This window comes from Odontesthes bonariensis, chromosome 13 (genome assembly GCF_027942865.1).
Source record: "Odontesthes bonariensis isolate fOdoBon6 chromosome 13, fOdoBon6.hap1, whole genome shotgun sequence".
NCBI classification, from domain to species: Eukaryota; Metazoa; Chordata; class Actinopteri; order Atheriniformes; family Atherinopsidae; genus Odontesthes; species Odontesthes bonariensis.
The window spans coordinates 17,622,777-17,646,723 of NC_134518.1; the positions used below are offsets into that span (position 1 = coordinate 17,622,777).

Sequence of the window (23,947 nt, forward strand, 5' to 3'; positions counted from 1 at the left end):
ACGGCACACGTTCTTTTCAAACAGTCTTTTTATTCAAAGTTGTGAGGGGTCCTTATCGAGTTCCAATAGTGACCTGCCACACTCTGATCAAGTTGTCAGTGTAGCCAGCAAACAGGGTCTGTAGGGAAAATAGGAGGGACATAAATCAACACCAATTATCTAAATTGTGACATTTATAGTTTGTCCATTACTAGTCAAATATTCTTTTCTTTCTATAGTGCCCCTCATATTTGCAGGACTGTCAGCAGAAGACATCAGAGTTAAAAGTGAATGGGTATAATCATCGGGGTTACAGCACCAAAACCAGCAAGACTTAAAGATCTTTTGGAAAAGAACATCGTGTACCTGTCCATCAGCAGACCAGGCCAGGGAAGTACATTGTGGCGGTTCAGCCTTGCTGTTCGTGCTGATCACTTCCTGTCTCAGCTCATCCACAATGATCTTGCCCTCCAGGTCCTACATGAGGGCAAAACAACAGGCAATTATTAACAAAGGTAGTAAAGAAATGGTGAGCCAAGCCGATGCACACACAAAAAATACAATCAAGTGGATCAAGTTGGAGCTCAGAAACAGCCTCTGATATCATCAAACAATACAGTTAATGTGAAAAGTTTCATCACAGCCCTTTATGCTTTGTTCCGACAAGATGAACATCATGAAGACTCACCCAGATCTTAATGCTGGGGCCGGTGGCGGCACATAGCCAGTAGCGGTTGGGGCTGAAGCAAAGGGCATTGATGATGTCACCACTGTCCAGGGTGTAGAGGTGTTTGCCCTCATTCAGGTCCCACAGCATAGCCTGCCCATCCTAAGATGAAAAGAGAAAATACATTCTTCAACAACTGCATCCTGGCTCTTTACAGTGAACTCAACGACCATCTTCATAAATCTTAAGCGAGAACACGATGACCCGTAAACGTGCAGGTATCACTCAGAAACAGCCTCTATTGTCATCAATCCTTAAAGTCAGATGAATATGAAAGTTTTCCATCACTGCTGACGCCTGTAAACTGGGCCTTCCTTTGTGTTCACCGATATCAGAATGAATGAACTCAACATTCAGTGGCTGTCCACAAACTAAAGTATAATACCTTTCCACCAGATGCACACAGAGAGCCATCGGGGGAGACGGTCACTGTGTTCAGGTAGCCGGTGTGGCCAATGTGGTTCGTCTTCAGCTTGCAGTTGGCCAGGTTCCACACCTAAGAGGAAGGGACAGCGACCATCACATCGATGCTGGTGTAGGCACAACTATATCAAACTATAACCAAACAATCTCCTCAGTGAGCACGTCAGATAATACATGCACACATTTTCTCACACACACAACTATATTTTCCCACTCAGTCTTTAGTCAGCGGGTAAAGGAAAACATACCTTGACCATCTTGTCCCAGCCACAAGAGACAATGATGGGGTTGCTGCTATTTGGGGAGAAGCGAACACAAGACACCCACTCAGTGTGGCCTTCATCCTGCAAATCAAAGCACAAGAATTCTAAATTCTATAGTTCGTCCATTACTAGTCAAATATTTTTTTCTTTCTATAGTGCCCCTCATATTTGCAGGACTGTCAGCAGAAGACATCAGAGTTAAAAGTGAATGGGTATAATCATCGGGGTTACAGCACCAGCACTAAATTCTAATTCTAAAGAATCACACTACCCAACATTAAAAAAAAGTAATTTTGACGTTTTAGCCATTAGGAAAAAAACAAAACATTAAAACCAGGTCAGCTACGTGAACCGCTTCACTTGTAAATGATAGTGATGCACGTCAGTTATCAACACGAGTGAAAACTATGGCAGAAACGTAACTCTAGTAATGTTGAGCGGGACGATTGACTAAACTGCAGAGAAGACTCAAGTGGCCATTTCAAATCAACACTAGTTAAAAGGTTGCAACCCATCAGAACCTCTACCACTAAAAATAAAAGTCCGACTGCTGCCTATAAGGGAGCAGCACCACTTGGCTCACCTGAATGGTGTATTTGCAGACACCGAGAGTGTTCCACAGCTTGATGGTCTTGTCCCGGGAGCCAGACACAATCTGGCGGTTATCAGCAGAGAAGGCTACGCTCAAAACATCCTTGGTGTGTCCAACAAATTGGCGGGTGGTGAGACCACTGAAAAAAAGAAAAAGAAAAAAAAAAAAAAAAATTTGAGTAAAAGTTCCGATTAATAAAACTGAATTAAAACGAACCTCGATTACATCTACCACATCAGATCTACCTTCCAAGAACCACGCACTCATTTAAGAGCCACAACTAAAAGATGACACAATGAAATGGTGCCATTTGAAATGTTTCTCTGATTTCATGGAAAACACAGATGAATAAAGACACAGAAACAACAGCTAATATCAGAGCGTTCAATTTAAACGCGCGTTTGAGAAAAAAATGTTTGCAGATATATTGAGAACTGAAGGCGGTGTGGACGTGCACTTAAAAAAAACAAAACTATTTTGCTTTAATCGTCAACCTTTGACACAGGACATTAGGAACGATGGTGCAATTTCTGTGAGACAGAGCACCCCAAAATAAGTTAAATAACTTTCGCAACCACTGGAAATAGGTTGGATTTGATCACACTGGACCGTCTATTGTTTGGAGAAAGGCTCAAGACATAGTGTGGCTCTGCTATGAATGATAATTAAGCGTGGCTATACTCCGGGTTCATAAACTGTCATTCTGGCACCAGCGGTTTCAGAGCTGATGCTGCATTTAATGGCAACTTGGAAATTTAAAGTTCAGACAAGGAAAAAGACAAAAAAGAGAAACTAAAGTATCATTTGATTTTAAAAAGCCATTTAAACATTTTATGTTATACTGCTTTAGGGGAATCCAAGTTGTTTTGTTATTTTTAAAATCAAATGAAATATCAAAGTGCCTGACATATTTTAGTCTGCTTGTATTTAAGGGAATATGGAAGCACTGACAGGTGTTTGTTTTAAACACAAAGCAACACAAACATAGAGAAGGCCACGTCTTTTTACCCCACTAGGTACATCAAACTTGTGGAGGTGAAAAACCCCCCCCAAAAACCCTGATTTTGAGCTCAAACTTCCCATCATATGCAGCATCATCATCTACATTAAGCTTAGGGAGAGGATTTCTGGTGCTCCACATAAACTAACTATTCAGCACTTTAAAGAGAAATCCACCTTCTGCACTTACGTGGTGAGGTCCCACAGCCTGAGGGTCCCATCCCAGGCACCTGACAGGGCAAACTGTCCATCTGAGGAGATGACAACATCACTTACAAAGTGAGAGTGGCCCTTCAGGGAGCGCTGGGGGATGCCATAGTTGGTCTCATCACGGGTCAGCTTCCACATAATGATGGACTTGTCTGGGAAAAGGAATAAATAAATAAAATACACGACTTAAAGGTAAATTAAGCAGAAAGTTTGGAACATTAGCATGTGATGCTAGCACTAAGCTAAGTGATTTGTGATTAGGACTGTCAAATACTTGACCGGAAGCTTCAAATTTCAAGGTTTATGAATAATTTTTTTTTTTACCAACTACGCACACGAATACATGTAGGTGACCACTATCACGTGTCTCAAGTACTTACAGGTAACTTTCATTAACAGATGACGCCAGATAGCACAAGCTTAACTAACCTGGATCTGACCTTTACGGTTACTAATGATGAGTGGAAACACTGGATTACACATTATATGGCTGGTTATATTGTCGAGCTGGCCTGCGACACTCGAGACAGCGTCGTGGTTTGTCTAAAATTACAGCAGGCGAGAAGCTAGCTACTCAATGCTAACTCTAGCCATGTTGGCGGAGCCGGCGGGGGAAGCCTCACCTCGGGACGCCGACAGAATCATGTCGGGGTACTGGGGTGTAGTGGCGATCTGGGTGACCCATCCACTGTGCCCCTTCAGGGTACCCCTAACTGTCATCTGCTCGGTCATTTTGGCGAGGTTCGGTGGTGCCTTTTACAAGGATGGATTCGGATTTTTCAGAGGTCCGGGCAAACCTAGGTCCTCATCGCATCTAGGCACGGAGGAAAAGGAAGTTCGGCCCCGGATGCAAAAACTAAGAGGGGTGAGAAACCCGCAGAGCATTCTGGGATATGTAGACTTCAGTCACTTTCATCGTGCCCAGAGTGGTGTAAACTCTATAGCTCTGATCGTGCCGTGGAAAGAAAATATATCCGATGTGTGAAAGTTTTTGTCGGACTTGATTATTTGTAACACACAGAAGACAATCCACAGATAGGTTGGAGATTTCACAGATATTTACTGATAGTCCTTTGGTGGTTAAGGACAGAATAGAAATATCTTAGAAGTGAAACTCAAACCAATCTGTAGGTGTTATCCCTCTGCGTGGTGCATTTGATTGAAAACACTGTCATTTTTGTCAAATATGGTAGGCTTCTTTTAGGTTTACAAGTCAAATGCTCAAAAAGCAACAAAACCTCTGATTTTACAAGGGGCATAAGAAAGTGTGGAAATACAAATACATTGTTAATAACTACAGTAGACTTACTTGGAGAAATATTTTCAAACAGAAAATGTAAAGTCATCCAAAAATACTCATTTTATATTACATTCATTTAAAATCTAGAGAATTATACTTCCATCCATTCATTTTCAATGCCACTTCATCCTGTTGAGAGTCGCGGGGGGCTGAGGCCTATGACTGTAAACACTGGGCAAGAGACAGGGTACATCTACTGTAGGGTAAAACAACTGTGCACACCAGGATTATGCTGCCCATTACTTTAAAAAGCTAACTAAATACAGAGAAATAAAGTCAAATGTTTTTGTTTCTGTAATGGTAAAACTGTGATCTTTTGAGAAACTGGACATGGTTTCTTTGTAAATTAAATTGGTAAAATAAGAACTAAATTTCATACAAGAAAAGAGGATTTTTTTTTTTTTTGATTATCAACAAAGTTTCATGAAATCAATTCCTTCCACAGAAGTTTGTTGCTACATGCAATATTTGTGTAAATGCTTTGCATTGAATCTTTTTTGCACCCTTATAATTCCAGTATGGATTTTCATTTGCTATTGGAGAAATGTGCCTTTTAAAGGTCACTTCACGGGCAGCAATTTCCTAATGAAATAAATTGTATCTATTTTGATTTTTTTTTTTGAATGTTGATGCTGGAAGCCTATTCCGGCCGCCATCGGGAGAGAGGCAGAGTGCGGCCTGGACAGGTTGCCAGTCCATCACAGGGCCACATAGAGACAAACAGCCACACACGATCACGCCTACAGACAATTTAAAATCACAAATCAACCTGACATGCATATCTTAAAGGGATAGTTCGCCTCTTTTGACATGAAACTGTATGACATCCCATACTAGCAATATCGTTTATGAACATTGACTTAACCCTTGCTGCGTCCTGTGAGCCGAGTTCCAGCTGAGTTTTGGCGTTGACAAAAGTAGTCCGGCTAGTTGGCTGAGGCTTAAAAAACAAAGCGTTTTGCTTCTCAAAACAAAAGAGTAATACATTTGCATCACAAAATTGTTCTCCATGAAAAAGTCAGCCCTCACAATCGCTTGGCGCTATTTTCTCTCCATTCATATCACTGCGTGCTGCCCCCTGCCGATAGCTGCACCTGTTACGGTGTTTACTGCTTGGAAGCAGGGGACTGCTCGGTCTGCACTTCGGTCTGCACGGTCCACTCAGCACGCAGTGATACGAAAGGAGAGAAAGATGGTGGGAAGATACCAGATCACCAGATTACCTGGAGAGAACCCACGCATGCTTGGGGAGAACATGCAAACTCCATACAGAAAGGCCCCGTCGGTATTTGAACCAAGAACCCTCTTTATGTGATGCAACAGTGCTAACCATCAAACCACTGTGCAGCCTCGGTGTATTGGATGTGTTCTTTTTTTCTTTCCAATCCATTGAGGAGGTTATATCTACAGTTTATAGTTGAACATAAAGTGTATAAATACAAAAAACTGCCAAGTTGGCAGCATGGCTCATTGGAAGGCAATCCACCTCTTTGTTCCAAACTAAAAGGTGGCAGATAAAGGATTAACCTTTGTTCGGATATCAGTGGTCTGCAGAGGTTGACGTCTGCTGATCTGACTTTTGGGACTTTTTCTTGAGACTCACCAGCAGGCTGACATTTTTAAGGCCCATGTTGAATTATTTCACGGATATCTGTGAAACCTAATGATTTTTGAATCTCACTCCTTTTTCTGCATCGGCACCAGGAAGTTGGCACACATGGTTTTTAAAAGTGAACATCCCAAAAGCTAAATATACTAACATTATATTTGGTTGAAACACTTATGCTCTCACCATCAGGACTGTGATCTACTGATTTTTTTCCTCGGCAGGGATCAAAACAATACCTAATCCACTATTCTGGAAAAAAGCCTCACCTGTATAATATGTTTAGCAAAAACTGATTAAACATGAGCTGGTTAGATAATTAAAAATAACATCTAAAACATATTACATAGTAAGCATTAAGCAGCACAGTAATGTAGCATGGTGACATTTAACTGATCATTGATGGGCCTGGGCCTCACAGCGGCTATAGTAGCAAAACGTTAGCATCACAACTGGACTTTCATTTCTGCCTCTTTGTATAAACGTGTAGATACGATGCATATTTTGAACTTTGAAGGACCAGAGTATTTCCAAATGCCTGCGTAATAGGTCATAGCTTTTTTTTTCTTTCTTAGAATATTTAAGTCTAAAGATTGACTTGATATGAGATCTGTTTTGGATGAATGTAACATACGAACTTTACAGGTTTATAATGAAAACGATAAGACACCATAAAACTAGAGAGTTTATTTCCGTCTACGTATTTTGTTGACCAGATTTCATGTTACACATATTTGGACAAGTAATTACAAAAATAGCTTAAATCTTTGACAACCAAATACACAACCAAAAGAACATTCTCACAAGGCCGAGCTAAACACTGCGTATGATTAGCTAAAATATCAAACTCTAATCAGACACTGTGCCATGAAATCCCTCCGTTCGGCCATGAAAATGGCACTGATAGAATCTGTAAAAGAAATAAAACCATACGATAATGTTGGGTTACAGATAACCATCAGCTTATATTGAAATAATGCCAAAATGTTAAGTTCAATGTTAAATCATATTGCTTTTAAACACAAAGTCTCTCACAACATATACATTTCATAATGAATCTCAATTAATGTTTATCTCAGTTCAACGATATGCAGCTCATTTTATACCTGTAACTGGCACTGAATATGTTTAATATTTGCTGCGCTTTTTCAAAAACCTGATAAAGTCGAAGAAATGAGCAAAATTATCATCATGATACAGAAACTGTTTTGCGAGAGGCCAGTAAGGCAACATCGAAGCTAAGATAGTACTAATGCACTGACCCACTCCCTCAACTTTGAATATTGAATGTTACAGAATCCAAAAAGGGCAACACATCAATGTAGAATGCACAAAGAAAAAAAATCAACTCGACTTCCCGATAATGTACCTGTGCATCTGTCTATATTTACCCTATGTAATCTCAGTCCTGCTCACATGAAGCCAAACGCATTAGAATAGTTAATGGTGTACTAAACCAGCTGGAACTATTCCTTTTTCCATGTGTTTTGCAGCTCTTTAAGAAGCCTGCATCTGTGTGCGTATGAGTGTGTGTGTGTGTACGTGTGTGTGTTTGTACAAGTACACCCAATAAAGCTTTAAAGTGAAAGTGTTTAAGCACCAAGGAATTATTCCATCTGAGAGAGTTGCATTACAAAGACCACAACACAACAATGAAAGTCACCTGATAGCAAAAACTAGATTCTTTTTTTTTTTTTTTTTTTTTTTTTGGGAGCAAAAAAAATAAAAAGCACACACAAAAAGAAATGATATCTGACACTTTTAAGGTGTACTGCTTAAAGGAAAAGAGAATCAGTTGGTGCAGGTACGTTTGATAAAAAATGTCATACTTTAGCTAGTCCTTCAGTCCATGGCTAATAATGATAATATCGAAAATATATCAAAAACAAACGACACACATATAAGTCAGCAGCAAGAACTTCTACTGTTGTCCAGAGAAACTGGAAGCAGTCCTTTAACATGCCTTCCTCTGAAGTTAAAACACAATGATCAGTCAATAGGCTTCAGTTAAGGACAAGTATTTGTCCAAGCAAATAACACTGATTTCTCACAAATACTGTAAATGGTTCCTTCAAATCTGGCCTTTAGGTTTTTACTGTCTATTTATCCCACAATCAAGGCAATGCACAGGAATGCAAAATGTAACAGAGAAAAACAGAGAAGAATACACCAAATTTAAACAAAACAACACACAAGTGGTACAAATGTAAGCCGTCCAAAAAGGTAGACTTACTGCCATTTTCTAAAAGGCTTGTTCATATGGAAAGACTGATTACTGGAAAAAAAAAAAAAGAAAAAAAATGAATGTGCTGTTGTTTCTGCTTTCAATCAGGGACAAAAGTCACACAAGCTGTCAGGATGCTGAGAATCACTGCGTCTTGTAATGATCACGCATTAATATTTTACAACATACTCATACAAGATATCACCACAACATGTCCAATGTATCTGCTCAGTAAATCCTTCCTTATGTGCCAGGGACGTCAGCGACTCCCAAATAACTTCAACGGCTTGGCAAGGCTATGCGCAACATCATCAGCAACAGGTTTGTCTTTCCCTCCGAGATGAATGTGGAAACGCAGGATTCTGTCGCCTCCTCCTGGAGAGTTTCCACAAACGGAGGAACCGGGTGTTGGGTGTGATGCCGAAGCACAGCGTGGTTAGCTCTGCTTCAGAAAAGCCAGTCTGCCTCATAAGCTTTCTGCCCGTCTGTGCGCTCTTTCTCCACCAGGCCCTGCCCAGCTCTCAGGGCTGAGAGAGGCGCTTGCGTTTGAGCTTCTGCCTCACCATTTCCTCCTTTTAGAAAACAGAGAGAGGACAAGAGAGCACTGACAACACACTCCCCCTGCCAGCAAAAAAAAAAAAGAAACGTCCATCCATTCGAGCATCCATCTGTCCACAAGACTGGGTGAGTGCACACACCGTCATACGTCCCGTACGCCTTTCGTGGTTACAACAAGTCAGACTTTGTTAGTGAAGCACTCTTCGACTCCAGCTCTGCCGTCTGCACTGTCCTTTACGCTAAGAGTCCTGATGGCACTTCACGACTGCATTCACAACATTGGATTCCGAGTTTAAAAAAAAAAGAAGTGTAGACTCAAAAAATGTCCTTTTCCTCAAATTTTCAATATATTATATAAAAGGATTTTGTTTAGAAAAAAGAAGAAAAAAACAGGTCGTTGGCGTAGTATTCAGTTGCAAAATATACCATATCAATATGTACAGATTCCATGCTGCTCGTTAGTCATCACTGCAAAGAAAAAATAGTATGGACTGATTAGTATTCAAGTATTAAGTATAAAAATAAGCACATGACTCCAGCTGCTCATGCTTTACCATTGCAAACTCACTCAAACACACTGTGATATACTTACAAAATGCCCCTGTGTTAAATCAAAGTAAATTGTCTCAGTGTATTTGTGTACTCTGACTGTGTTAGCTATTCCATGTCTGCGTTCCCCACCGTTTCCTATTAAGTGGCTGATAAATACGTGAGTTAAACAAATTTAAGTGTTAGATTTACCTTGTGCAAACAGCCTGGTATTGGTAGTCCATCAGGTCCCTACGAGGAGAGAAAAAAAGTCAGACGTTAAGTCATGCTCATTTGACATCAGCAACAAATCTGGTGACAGTAATGTTGCTGCCCTGTAAGACAACTTGGGATGGCATGAAATAAAGCTAAAGTGGAAAGACTCGAACTTAAGATATTTCAGGGTATTTTTCTCTGATCTGCAACCCTCCTCTGGTGCTGACCACGCTTTTAAACGTGTGGAGTGGGCGACAACTAAAGAAAAACAATATTTTCATTGAAATCTGTCTTGTTTAACTTTGTTTAATGTTTTTCCTCAAGAAAATATCACAAATCTCTGACTTGAGCTAAACTCAAAATGGAAGTTTAGGATGGAGAGATCCTATGATTGCAGATGTAGCAAAACAACAGTCTTCATAAGCAAGGCCAACATACATTGGCCCTCATTTATCAAACTTGCATAAGACGAAAAACATGCGTAGGTCGTGTGTACGTTCTTTTCTGCGCAAAGGTTGGCATTTATCAAATCCATCGTGAGCGCAGGAAAGATGAAATCGCCACGACAGGTCTGAAGCAGTGTACGCACTTTTCCATTTTGACTTGCAGTGACTCCAATAGCATACATAAACAGCAGCGTCACTAGTGCGTGCCTCATGAGTCGCAACAAATCCCTAGGTTAAAATTACAGACTTATCACTTCAAAGAAGGCCCATGTTTTATTTGACTTCAACATAAATATAAACATAAACGCAAATTAAATAAATAAAAAAATTAAACAAGTACAACTCCGTAATTGGAAGAGTGATGGCTCATTATTCAACCGCCTATTTAAGAGGTGATTCTAGCGGCGCGGTAATGGCGAAACGATGGCAGATCTGGCTTTGTTAAGCCTGATTCTTACTCGGCGCAACCTCGCTTTGACCCATTCTTACTAGCTGGTCGCAAATGGCGCAAACGGTCACGTGACCCAAAATTCCGCCACGCCCCCCATCACAAGCTAAAAAATCCTCGCGCGTCGCAAGGTCGCGCACACAACTTTTTTTCTGACTTCGCGCGAGCTCAACCGGAAACAGCTGACCAAGAGAAAGGAAACATGAACACTGCAGAGACCGCGGTGACCGAGAGGGTGCGCCTCTACAAACATCTGTACGACACGTCTATGAAGTTACACTGGGACAACGTTGTCCCAAAGGACAACGTTTGACAAAGTTCGTCTTGTTGCAAAGGACGAACATTCCACCTTCTCTTCTGTTTTTGCCGCAGCCGCTTAGCTCTGAGATGCATATACAGTTCTACACCACAGGTGGCATTGTGTATGCTTTCTTCGTATGCTTTTCTTCGTCCGGTTCTTCAGCTTGTTTCCTCAACAGTGACGCCCGCTGGTCTGGAGAGAACTGCAAATGTGACGCATACTCGGCGCAAACTGCGCTTATGAGCTGAAGGAACTGTGAAGGGGCTGGCGCTTTTGATGACGTCATTAATGGTTCTCGAGCCAGAACAGTTGCGCGGTTGCGCCGAGTAAGAATCAGGCTTTAGAGGACCTGAACGCGCGCATCAGGCGTGAGAGAGTGTTCCGGGACCGGCAGGATTTCTTTCGGGAAAATGATGAGTGGCTTATGAGCCGTACAGGAGAGGCGCTTTAACACTGCGCATACGCAAAGACGTAGCTCCGATCAGGCCAGCCACCCTCTCCTCCAAGGCACTCAAATCCAAACCTGGATCGGAGCCCCCCCCCCCCCCCCCCTGTTTGTGACATGCTGCGTCGGAGAGCTGCATATCGGACCACTTCTTCCTGATCTTATTGGAGAAAAAGTAAAACATCGTTCAATTTTAGATTTCATTTAATCTGGAGTTTATCACATTTTATTGACCATCACAGTAGGGGAAAATACATAACTCGTCCGGTCTGCGATTTACATCGCCAACGCTGTTGACAGCTGACAGCGTTTCTCTGTCGCCTTTCGTCTATCCTGTCGCAAATTCTAGAGGTGCGGCCTTTTGTAGAAGGCGTGGTTGAGATCATTACGATGGATTTCAGCCGCCAGATTTATCAACAGCCGCTCGGTCTTACGATGGGATTGGTGTGGTACGCATGTTCTGTAAATCTCACTTGAGCCTCTGCGTACGACGAGTTCTCCGCTCATATCAACGATGCTTTCTACGACGGCTTGATAAATGAGGGCCATTGTGAGCTGGAACAAAACAATTTATAAAAATCATATTTGCATCTTGATCACAATTTACTATTCATTTTCAGTTACAACAACAACAGACCTACTTGTAATGCAAGAGAGTCTCCAAACCATAGATTCAAGGCTTCAAATGAGGAAAAGGAAAAAAAAAACCCTCAGGAACCAACCCTGCCAACTTGTGGGGTGGGACTAATCAAGGCTGGCGATCAGGAACAGGGTTTATATAACATTAGCAACAAATTATCAGCTATTTGCCAGTTTAGTCAAGCCAGGAGCATTTGAACAGCTGCAGCCTGACAAGCGTGCGACCATTTGCATATTAACTTGTTCAGTTAAATCTATCTAATTCATTGTATGGTGGGATTTTAAAAGTTCCCTTTGGGGATTAATAAAGTTTAAGTCTTTTTTTTTATGGAAAGAACAATCTGGTAAGGGTCTGATTTGATTAACAGATTTAAATCATTGAATTATTGAAAGTGGCGCCCCTTCTCTTCTCATTTCTTTTCTTTTCTTTATTGCAAGTAAATAATATTACATGATTTACACCTCGTAGCTTGTGTCCCTTTTACAAGAAGCAGATGCCCTTTTATTGCTTTGGGTGTGCAGATAATTATGAGCCAAGGACACCCAATAAAAGCTAAAAAAGCTAACTGTTTATTATCTGCCAAAAGCTCTCTCGAAAGTCAATAGTCAACTCCGCGTTCAACCTAACATGAAGTGAGTGAGAGACAGCATGTGCTGTCCAGAGTTTGAAAGAAAAGAAGAGGACATATGAGGGATATAAAACATTTGAAAAGACAAGAGAATGTCTAAGTGATCAAAGAAAAATGCAGGAAGGAGAGAAAGATACTGTACCACAGGACAGGGGGCCTCAGGGCCAGAAGGAGGAAGAGGAGAAGTTTCAGAAAGACCTTTAGTCTCATCACAACCCTGTCAGAAGGAGCCAGTTACACATTTACAGCATTGAGGAAGAAACACCGAGACAATGACAGAAGCAATGCTGAGAATGAAAGGAAAACATGGAAATTCAAAATGTCTTTAAAACAGGAAAGAGGGTATATATAAAAAAAAAATAAATACACAAGGAGGTAACATACCACAGGACAGGGCTGGTCCAGGCCTGGAGGACCTTGTTCTCCCTTCCCGCCCTTTAGACCTCTCTTCCCTACTGTTCCCCTGTCACCCTGGCACATGAAGGTGGCAACAGTTAGACATTAACAATCAAAAACTTGCAGATACCAGACTCAACTGCAGACGCAGCCCATTTCGACTTTGAAAGGGTTAGAGGTGTCTGTATAAATGCAGCTACATGTAGGCCAGTGTGTAAGGAATGGAGGCCAGATGATAAAATGTTAAGAGAGATGCAACGACCTGGGGTGAAACTGTAGTTTTCCTTCCATGAACATAGATTTAGTTTCCGGTGTTTTGGACTAACCTTGTCTCCCTTTTCTCCTCGGTCACCTTTGTCTCCCCTCAGGCCTGGAAAACCCTGAATAACAGGAGCACAAACAGCTCATCACCGGGTACAGTTTGATCACCAGTTCAATTGAAAATAGCGTGATGCGTGAAAATGTGAACTTGTAAATTCTCAGGAAGAAACTCACGTCTAGTCCAGGCTCCCCTGGTCTACCCTATGAGCACAGATATGATTCTTATTTTCGAGATCAGTCAAAAAAGGAGGTTTAGTAAACATGTGTAAAGGTTATCGCGCTCTTACTTTGTCCCCCTTGGCACCTGGAAGACCCACTAACCCCGGAGACCCAGGTGGACCGTGGTGGCCGTCCAGTCCCTGCAGTTGAATTATATCATCATCTCTGACTCGTGAAAAAAAATTTACTGTATGAAAACAATAATAATAAGACCCAGTCCCACTTACTCTGAGTCCAGGAGCACCCGTCTCCCCTTTCTCTCCCTTTATAAGGACTCCTGGCTCACCCTGCAAAGCGACAACACACTTCATCAGTGAGTACCGGACAACATGTCTCACAGCCTCCAGCACAAACCAGGTTCAGACCTGAAAGGCTTACCTTCGGACCGGGCATTCCATGCAGCCCCTGAAACACAATGTGTGCCATCAGCGTGTGACAGCTACAGGTGGAAACAGCTAAATTGATTTCACGACATGGACTTGAATATTGATGTAACTACTCACCATGGATCCTGGGGATCCAGGTACTCCTGGAGGGCCAGGTGGGCCTGGTGGGCCTGGCTGGGAAATCATCTGAACCTGATCATCAGTGAAAGAGTCAAACGGGGACAAGAAGCTTAGAGATTAAGACCCATGCAAAGGTGATTGAGCATTAGTGATAGCTGGCAGTGTTTCCTTATCGCTCTTAAGTAGCTCTGAGGTGCAAAGCACACGCACAAAAAACCTGAAAACAAACACTTCTGAAACACTTTCCCCAAAAAAACATTTAAAGCACAACTACATGTTTATATTTCATTTTGTATCTCGTGAAATGTTTGCTGTGTTGTTGCTGTGCGTTTTTGCGAAATGTTGTCGCCTTTTTCTCTTCCTTAATGATTTCTGTTTTCCATGCGGTGTGAAGTAAAGTTTTGTGAAGTTGTGCAATCTTCTGGGAAATGTATCTTGTGCGGTGATTTTGTAATCTTGTCTCAGCAATTTTTTCTGTGCTGCTGTCGTATTTCATCTAGTGTATTGCAAGTTTAGCTCCGAGCGGCATATCATGCAGACTTTACATCATATTCTGAAATATCAGATCTTTGTATGCATTTTTACGTTCAGCATTTGGTTTAAAACAATACTTAAATACAAAGTGATAAATCAAAACACGGACAATGAATTCTATTGTCTTTTAAGCTGACTATACGTGGCTGCACAAACTTGTGCGACAAACTTGGGGGTGTTATACTGACCAGGTTGTCATCCAGTCTGCAGTCGCCCTTTTCCCCTTTCTGTGCATCCATACCCTGACCAACAAACAGCAAGATTAACTTCCAGTTGTCACTGCTTGCAACATCAGAGAAGCCTGTTTTCTGTCACTACTTACAGTGGGCCCAGACAGACCCATTTCTCCCTTCTCTCCCCTCTCGCCTCGGGAGCCCGTCTCACCCATGTCACCTTTGGGCCCCTAAAGATGGAGACAGAACAGGGAAATCTCACATTAAGCATAACAAGGAGGAGCAGTGAAAAAAGAAGCTAATTATTTTGGGGTAAACAAGTAGACAACAAAGACATTTCATCAGCTTATCTGTCATTTCTGTGTGTGTTCTGTACCTTTTCTCCATCCACTCCTGCTGGCCCAGGTAAACCAAGCTCACCCTAATACGGGAAAAGGACAGAAAAGTAACTCACTGGACAAATATCTTTGCACTAAATCAGTCCCAAGATCTTTCAAATAGCATCAAACAAAACAACAACCCAGTGCCAGTACGGTACCATACTTTAGAATGCCTCACCTTTTCCCCTGAGGGGCCAGGGGGTCCTGGTGGTCCAGGTGGGCCCTGGATGAAAAAAAACAAACAAAAATAAGGTGTGTAATCTTACCCTAAAATATCATCAACCCAGGGGTTGTAACTAAGCCACTATAAACAGAAAGGGTAGTTTATGTACTCATCCAATCAGGAGGTCTGTTTGCATTTGGTGCTTGACAGGTAGCACAGTGGGTTTTCAGAGTTTTCATGCAGTCAAAAGCAGCCTTTTAGGTTGAAAATATCCCTGATGAGAGCTGTGAAAGTAAACTCGACCAGTAAAATTTCGTAAACTAAACCAAGTAAGTGAAAGCAGCTTCAAAGCTCCATAGAACTGAAGAAGTAGTAGTCATGGGACTCACTGTAAACATAAATACTGAAACAATACCTGTTTAATGAGATGAGAGATTACCAAACAGCCACATAAACATGTTGGATATACATATACATATATATATATATATACATACATATATATGTATACAGTTGCTCACACTCATTGTTTATAAGAACTGGAAACTCATCATAAATTCAACTTCAAAGCAAGACCTGAACGTGTTCATTATATTTCCCAATATGAGCCTGACAGTATACAGAGCTGATTTCCTCTGTCATAACTCTGTTGATCACAACCAAATTGAAGCAGTTTAATCTCACACAGATTGAGAGACCGGCCGTGCTCAATGCGGTTTGTACACAACAGTCTGGCAACACTTCTCCTTAACTTGATCGTTTTGTTGCAGGATGAGACAAACACTTATGTATATATTACGGTACGCAATGATGGATAATGAATCGCACATGCATGCCTCATTCGTTCCATGTAGTCTGCTTTGTGCTGCAGCTCTCTTGATTCATGCTCCTTAATCTCTACATCCACAATGTCAGACTTGTTACTCCCCCCTTCTGAGGGCCTTGGTCATCTTGAAGTAATAAAAGGGGAAATCGTGTTGACTCCCAGAGGTGTACAGCTCCTTTTCAATCCTAAGCTTTTTGTTTGTTCTCCACGATGCCACGGAAACCGAAGATGCTTACAAGCAACTATTTGATCGGGGCTATTTCATCGTTGGAAACTGAGGACTACTCGTGCAAACACGCGTACGGAAAGCAGCAAAGTGACTGACAGCAACAAACAAACAATTTCATCTTTGCTTTGCACCAAATTCATCATTACCTTACATCTCAGTGCAGATGAAACATGAAGAAACACTTCTTGCACAAACAAATGAATGAATCAACACGCAAGTTGGGTGGTCAATGAGTGAATATGTGGATAAATAACTCTGGCAGATACCCTGTGTCTGACTTTGTGCTGATTGATCCTCGTCAGCAAGAAGCTTATGATAAGATCTCAGGTCCGTGTTTTCTCCGCCTGCTTTGTAACTATCTCAGGCTGTTGGCTACAACTGTGCATGCAGGAGCACATTTCAGACCAGGTCCAAGGGGACCTAGTTCATGCAGGTTTCTAATTAAATGCACACTCCACTGCAAAGATGGTTATCTTTTAGTAGCATGTACCACGATAGGATCAGGATCAAGATCAAGCGTATGAAGACAGGAACGTGATTGTGATGAATGCTGAATGCTGAATTTCCTTCAACTGAATTACGTGAGATAATTAGAATACCAGAAAAAACACACCATGCTGCAAGTTTCGGCTACGTATCTTATGAAAAACTCAGATACAGCCAAGTAAAAAACAAAGCGAACCCTTTTCTTAAACAGAGGTTTTACATATCAGATATTGTAAAAAAAAAATCATCTGGTCCTTACTAGGTCTAAAATTTGCTAAATACAACACCAGATGAATAACAACTCAAAACATATTACACAATGTCATTATTGATTTAACAAAAACTAAGTCCATTCATACTGCTGCAGCTGGAATTAGGAGGGTAAGTAGCAGTCAGGTGCTGCCAATCAACTGCACTCGATTAACAGATCATCACTTTTGGTAGTTTGCTTGTCTGCTGCATTCAGATGTGTGTTAAGACAATGCCAAGGAGGAAAGACATCAGCACAGAGAAATATTATTCACAAGACAGTTGCTAATCTTCCCAGGAGAGGATGTCACAGCAAGTTCTGCCCAGGGTCAGATGGTGCTATGCTCAGAGAAACTGCAAAAAGCCCAAGAGCTACATCTCAGACTCTACAGACTCTACTTCTTACACTCCCTGCTGCAATTCTTTTATTTATTTTATGTAAAGCACTTTGAATTGTTTGTATATGAAATGTGCTATATAAATAAATTTGATTTGATTTGATTTGATACAGGCCTCAGTTAGCATGTTAAATGTTAAAGTTCACGACAGTGCAATTAGAAAAAGACCAAACAGGGATGGGTTGCTTGGAAGAGTTGCAGGAGGAAGTCTCTTCTCTATAAAAAGAACATGGTAACACGGCTTAGGTTTGTAAAGTTACACCTGAACAATCTACAAGACTTCTGGAACAATGTAGTTTGTATGTTTGGTCACAGTGCAGAGCTCTATGTCTGGTGAAAGCCACAGCATTTCAGCACAAACACCTCACACCAACTGTCAAGCACGGTGGTGGTGTGGTGATGAGGATTTGGGCTGAAACAGCAGTGGGACAGTGAACCAAAGCACACTATCAAAGCTACAACAGAATAGCTGAAAAAAATAGAAATAAAAAATGATGGTGTTGCAATAATAAGTGAACCTGATTGAAATGTTGTGGTGGGACCTTAAGAGAGCTCAATGAATTGAACCAACAGTGTAAAGAAGAGTGGACCAAAGTTCCTCCACAGTGCTGTGAGAGACTGGAGCATGAACTGCTGCTGCATTTGGAGTTAGTTGTTTTTTAACAACTATGTTGCTCATCTGAGGTCATATTTTTACTTTCCTTTAAGGATAACATTGCTTTTTACATCTATAACCTTGACCTTTTCTCTTGGTGTTATGTAGCATCCCAACGAGGTGAATAAAGTATCACACGGTTGAACACGGTTGATTTTTCTGCAGGATTAAGTCTCTTCAAGTTACATGTTACCCAATAAAACAGCACATCTGATCTACATTTACTAAGGCTGTGCATTATATCCCAAATGAATATCCAGGAGCTCGATAAACTCAAGCTTTCTGTCATGCTCTTTAGATGTGGCCTATTCAATGACACCTGATACATCTGAAGTCCTGAGTTCTTGGCGGAGGGCGTACACCACGACACACAGATCCAACTGTTGAAGCAGGTGTGATGTGCGGTGGAAACACACAAGGAATGCGCTTGTGCAAGTATGAATACTGGTGTTAGTTACTGGTCACACTTCTAAAAACCATGCAGTAACAACAGCAGATTACCGAGACACTGATGGTGTTGATGGCCTGTCAAGAAGAAACGGCAGCATATTCAGTTTAAAAGTAATAAAGATGTGTTTCTTACCACGCAGCCACTCCTTGGATTTGGTTTGCCTGATTTTTCTTGTGAAATGAAGTACTAAAGCTTTGATGGAACAGAAGAAGGAACCTTCAAATCTGTTCTCACCGATGCTTTGAAATCACTCACCTGGATAGCATCAAGAAGCTTCCCATTGAAGTCGATGATGTCTGAGGTGCCTGCAACGCCTTTTTCACCAGGGTAGCCCTGCAGCAGAGATGACATTAATAAATGAGTTTATAAATGACAAACAAAGATTTTTCTCTAGGTTCTACAATTAAAATTATAAACATACCACCGGTCCCTGTGGTCCTTGCTCTCCTGTTTCTCCTTTGTCACCCTGTGTGAAGAACAAATACCTCATTATTGTAAAACTACTTCAGTTATTCGAATTTAACATCTTACATAGCATAAACACAATATCGCTGGTAAGAATAGCACCAATTATTGGCAAGGCAGTGCATATTTGTTCCTATATCTGCAACAAGGTGATTAGTTTCTAATGAATCGAGGATATTCTGGAGCATCCATCAAGCTGTTTATTTGTGCAAGGAACCTTAATGACTTCTTGTAAGAGATCCCAATGCCCTGGCAACATGGTTAATTAGATTTGTGTCCCATTTGCACAACTATGGTGACAATTTTTTTGCTTTGCACGATCTGAGCAAGTGTGACACAGCAGATATTGAGCAGAAGAGGCCTCAGAATAGAACCCTGGAGAGACCCACATACTATCATGTTCACACGGATGTATATTACATATAGACATAAAATAGTTGGTGGATTTGAAACAGAATTCAATCAGAATAGGTCTGTGGCAAAAATCCAACCCAGTTTTCTTGTATTTTGAGCGGTACGTTATGACGGACAGCATCAGATGCAGCACTGAGATCCATGTAATTCATTTCATTAACAAGAGCAGTCTTAGTGTTGTGCTATTGATGAGCGGCCGTTAAAAGACGTTCTTTTTTTTAATTGTGGTGTGGCGACTGCTGTTTTTAAAACCTGTGGAAAGACCTCTGACAACAGATAGATGTTTGAACAATTTGCAGGAGGTCTGAAGCTGAGGAACTGGAAACATGATTGAAAAAGTTTGTTGGCAAAATATCAAGCCATCAAGAGGAGAGTTTCAGATGCTGGATAATAATTTGGTTTTGAATAATAAGTTTTAGCTGTTATAGAATTAATTGCTTGTCTAATGTTCACTTCAGATTCTCTCACCATTAATCCCGGGAATCCATCATTGCCTCTCTCCCCTTTCTCTCCTTTACCTGGCTCGCCCTGTTCCAATAAACAACAAAAAAATTTAAGGACCGTATAAGACATGATGAAAACAATCAGAGACACGATAGCTGACACATAAAGCTCAGCCGTACCTTCGATCCCGGAGGGCCCTGAAGTCCTGGATAGCCAGGTTCGCCATCTTTTCCCTGCCAAAAGGAAACATTCCAGAAATATTCATTGTTAATAATTAGTGTTAATATCACGAGTGCAAAGTCTGACAGAGCGTTTGAAGGAACGAGATGACTAAAAAGTGACTCAAATCAATGATTTTTTAACAATCTTACCGGCTTCCCAGGCAGTCCTTGTGGCCCCTGTCCCAGCAATATAATGATATTGTAATTATTCAGATGAAGAAAAGTGATCATCACAGACTTATTGTTAAAAAAAACCTCAAACACCGAGTATAAAGCACACTCACCTCAACACCATCCCGACCTGGAAAACCCTGAGGAGGACAGAGGAAACTCTTTCATCGATGCGTTCAACTTCAGTGAAATTTGACTCAGCATTTTGCCCACTAGATGTCCCTGTTTAATAAGGCACTCTAAGCAGTCCGTGGACCTGGGGTTTCCTCAAGAGCTCATTCTGAGCTGATGAACTCAAGGAAAAACCTGAATTTTAATTATAGATGAACACCAGACAACATTGAGTTTTTACACTAAAAGTCGAGTGTTTAAACTGGGTGTTTAAATGCTGATTTAACGTTCTCCCTTTGCTGGTAGTGTTTATATTCAGTGCTCTGGGGGCTAAAATGTAGTCAGAACAGGTTTAGTCGATGACACTCAGATCTACGTGTCACTGACGGCAGGAGAACACGGGTCTGTAGATGCATTGTGTCGCTGCATCGAACAGATCAGTGTGTGGATGCAAAACAGTTTTCTCTAGCTAAACTCAGACAAAACTGAAATCATTGTCTGTGGCCCACAGAAACAAAGAGAAAGTGTTATCACTTTGAGACTCTCTCTCTAAAACCTAACTATCAAGTTAGAAATCTCGGGGTAATATTGGACTCAGACCTGAACTTTAACAGCCACATTAAATCTGTAACATCAGCAGCTTTTTACCATCTAAAAAAAATTGCCAGAATCAAAGGAATAGTGTCTAAACCAGACTTAGAAAGACTGATCCATGCGTTTGTCTCCAGCAGGTTAGACTACTGTAACGGCCTGCTCACTGGGCTCTAAACGGGCTGTAAGACAGCTGCAGTACATCCAGAACGCTGCTGCTCGAGTCCTGACTAGAACCAGGAAATACGACCATATTAGTCCAGTGCTCAGGTCTCTGCACTGGCTTCCTGTCGCTCAGAGAATAGACTTTAAAACAGCTCTGCTTGTGTACAAGTGTCTTCATGGTCAAGTGCTAAAGTACATCTCTGACATGTTAAAGCCATGAACCAACTCGGGCTCTGAGAACCTCAGGGAGGGGTCTGCTGCTGGTGCCCAGAGTCAGGACTAAACAAGGTGAGGCTGCGTTTCAGTTTTGTGCTCCTAAAATCTGGAACAGTCTTCCAGAAGATGTGAGACAGGCCTCAACTCTGACAATGTTTAAATCCAGGCTGAAAACAGTTCTGTTCAGCTGTGCATATGACACCTGAAAGTATTTTATCTGCACTCTTCACTTTTTAATTACTTAATGATTATTTTAATGGGTTTTAAATTTCTTTCTTTTATTTTCTATTTCTTTTTAATGATTTTATTGCCTTCTTGTGATTTTATGTAGCTGTGAAGCACTTTGAATTGCCCTGTGTATGAATTGTGCTCTATAAATAAAATTGCCTTGCCTTGCCTTGCCTACTTCAACCTCCCAGGGGTCAGTGGACAAGCTCATTACTATTAAAACATGAAAAGTTTGCATTACGCTGTATCTTACAGGATGTGATAAACAACTATTTCTAATTAACACGACTTTCTGAGATAAGTACAGGCAATCATTTTTTAATAGATTGCTGCATTGCAGATAGCTTAAAATAATTGATCTCATCCCTTTTAAATCGTAAGTAGTTGCTGTCAGTTTCAGAGCCACTTTTTGAGATGTTACAATCTATAAATGTGTGTTTCTGTGAAGACAGCATGTCTACTTTTGTAGCCCCTGGAACTGCACCTTCATTGAAAATGATGTTGTGTACCTGAGTGCTTTGTTCCCATCAATGCTGATCAGTGCTAAAGCCATTTGGTGTGGGACTGAACACTGATTAGACACTTTCCCTCTGCACTCAAAAGCCAATAAAACGCGAGCTACAGTTGCTCTTAAAGGGCCCACGTCATGCTAATTTAAAAAATGTATAATTTTATGCTTTATCACTGCTGGAATGATGGAAAGATGATTGTTCTCATACTGTACAGAAGTGCAGCACCTTTATCTGAAATGCTTAGTTTTAGCCCCTGTTTCATTAAATCCCCTCTTCCAGAAAGACCTGGCCTGCTGTGATTGGTAAAAACTGGGAGTGTGTGAGGCATATGCTCATTTTGTGTTTTAGGCGTGCCAAACTAATTACTTGGCAGGCATTATTTCCCTATGTTCCATAAAGATGTAATTAAGTAAAGAGGCTTTTCAGAGAGTGTTTTCTGTGAGAGAATAACTCCCTTCGGTGTGGGAACTCAAATTGTTATAGCCTCTTTAAACACTGCGTTATGACTCCTCTTTTGTGTTTTTCCTTTAGTTTTTCCATTCATGTACACTGAAAAGCTTTACTTTTTCCTTTTCTGGTAATTTGCAGGAGATGAATATGAGTTGGGGTCTGCACAAGATGAGCAATAACCCGCAGCTACAAACAACATCAAACGCAAACATTATTTCATGTCCATTGTCTTGTCTCTGTCCATCTGTCCAACAGTGATTTGGCTCATTTAGGTAAACAGACCTGTTGCCTGTTTGCGGGGGCCAGGTGGACGTATGCTTGAAGCAGCTAAACATCTGCTATGAAGTCATCCATGGCAGAGACAGCTTGGTGGGATCTTGTGCAAGAGCCCTCTATCTCTCCCTTCTGCTGTGTCTCTTACACACACACCCACACACACGCACACTCAGCTATCAAGTAGTAGTGTTTACTTGATCCCTCAGAGCACTTTTAAAAATGCATATAAATCGGAAGTTATTAGCTTTCCGTTCAGTCCACATATTTTACTATAATGTGCAGGAGCTACTAAGACCTTTCCCAGCTGGTCTTCCTCCTCTTGCGCTCAGTCTGCACATACAAACTGTCATCCCGATCCCTTCAACTGCTATGTGGTCCTCTTTTATTTCCATCTTCCAGCAGCCTTTTAACCTCTTTTCTCACCCCTCTTAACTCCTCCTCATCGTTTGATCTTTCCTTCACAGCAGCGGGAAACAAATTACCGTTGCAAATAATTTTTAGCTCTGCTTTTATCTTGAGAGCAGAACAGAGCTGGATGAAAAGCGGTTCAGATGTCTAATGCACGTATGATCACAAACAGTTCTAAATTTACTCAAGATAATCTATGACTTTAGATGTCAGGTCAATTCATAGCTATACTTTAGAACTGAAATATGTTTACCTGCACATCGACCACATAAGTTACATCTATCCACACAGAAGAAGCTGTCAGTTATTCAAGTGTTTCAACAAAGCAGATATAAACATCAAGCATTGGAGGATCCCCATGCTGGCAGGCTGTTCACTTTCTCCAGCTCAGCCCACTCAGACATCTGCCCACAACATGGAGCAGCTCTCAACACCACTTTGTTTTGCTGTTTTGCAACGGCTTTAATCAACTTGAAGCACATTTGTAATTGACTAGGTTACAAGACGGGCCCCTTTTCATCGACCCGACTGTTTTTTGTCACTTTCTGAACCATGCTGGCTTTCTCTGTTGTCGGTTCAGCATAAGTTCTTCACTCACCCACATCGAAACCAACATTTTTCACATGAACCTACTGCTGTCCAGTGCCAGATGAGAGCAACAGAGCAATTATTCTTTCACATAGATAAACAAAAATTTGATATTTCTTTCCTCAATTCAACAACCACAGCTTGAAGCTGCCAGTGCATATGAACTAA

General features: G+C 41.2%; 2 protein-coding genes across 2 annotated transcripts in view; both read right to left on the minus strand.

Moving 5' to 3' along the window:
* Positions 1 to 10: 10 nt before the first annotated feature.
* rack1 (receptor for activated C kinase 1) lies at positions 11 to 4,035 on the minus strand. The gene is made up of 8 exons (XM_075481244.1): positions 3,817 to 4,035; positions 3,174 to 3,345; positions 1,976 to 2,123; positions 1,378 to 1,473; positions 1,092 to 1,202; positions 668 to 808; positions 346 to 456; positions 11 to 118 (listed from the first exon to the last, which is right to left on the minus strand). The coding sequence occupies exons 1-8, from the start codon at positions 3,923 to 3,925 to the stop codon at positions 53 to 55; spliced, it is 954 nt and encodes a 317-aa protein (XP_075337359.1). The 5' UTR covers positions 3,926 to 4,035; the 3' UTR covers positions 11 to 52.
* A 2,740-nt stretch (positions 4,036 to 6,775) lies between these two features.
* The window catches only part of col23a1b (collagen type XXIII alpha 1 chain b), a 130,829-nt gene continuing 113,657 nt past the window's right edge, over positions 6,776 to 23,947 (minus strand). The window contains exons 12-32 of the mRNA XM_075481248.1: positions 20,348 to 20,374; positions 20,214 to 20,240; positions 20,022 to 20,075; positions 19,867 to 19,926; positions 18,941 to 18,985; positions 18,775 to 18,852; positions 18,570 to 18,593; positions 15,241 to 15,285; positions 15,059 to 15,103; positions 14,832 to 14,912; positions 14,698 to 14,751; positions 13,973 to 14,047; positions 13,848 to 13,874; positions 13,697 to 13,756; positions 13,538 to 13,609; positions 13,425 to 13,451; positions 13,256 to 13,309; positions 12,918 to 13,004; positions 12,676 to 12,750; positions 9,623 to 9,661; positions 6,776 to 8,895 (exon numbers count right to left, since the gene is read on the minus strand). Of these exons, the coding sequence (XP_075337363.1) occupies positions 8,845 to 8,895; positions 9,623 to 9,661; positions 12,676 to 12,750; positions 12,918 to 13,004; positions 13,256 to 13,309; positions 13,425 to 13,451; positions 13,538 to 13,609; positions 13,697 to 13,756; positions 13,848 to 13,874; positions 13,973 to 14,047; positions 14,698 to 14,751; positions 14,832 to 14,912; positions 15,059 to 15,103; positions 15,241 to 15,285; positions 18,570 to 18,593; positions 18,775 to 18,852; positions 18,941 to 18,985; positions 19,867 to 19,926; positions 20,022 to 20,075; positions 20,214 to 20,240; positions 20,348 to 20,374 (1,107 nt within the window). The 3' untranslated portion in view covers positions 6,776 to 8,844. The remainder of the gene's footprint in view (positions 8,896 to 9,622; positions 9,662 to 12,675; positions 12,751 to 12,917; positions 13,005 to 13,255; positions 13,310 to 13,424; positions 13,452 to 13,537; positions 13,610 to 13,696; positions 13,757 to 13,847; positions 13,875 to 13,972; positions 14,048 to 14,697; positions 14,752 to 14,831; positions 14,913 to 15,058; positions 15,104 to 15,240; positions 15,286 to 18,569; positions 18,594 to 18,774; positions 18,853 to 18,940; positions 18,986 to 19,866; positions 19,927 to 20,021; positions 20,076 to 20,213; positions 20,241 to 20,347; positions 20,375 to 23,947) is intronic.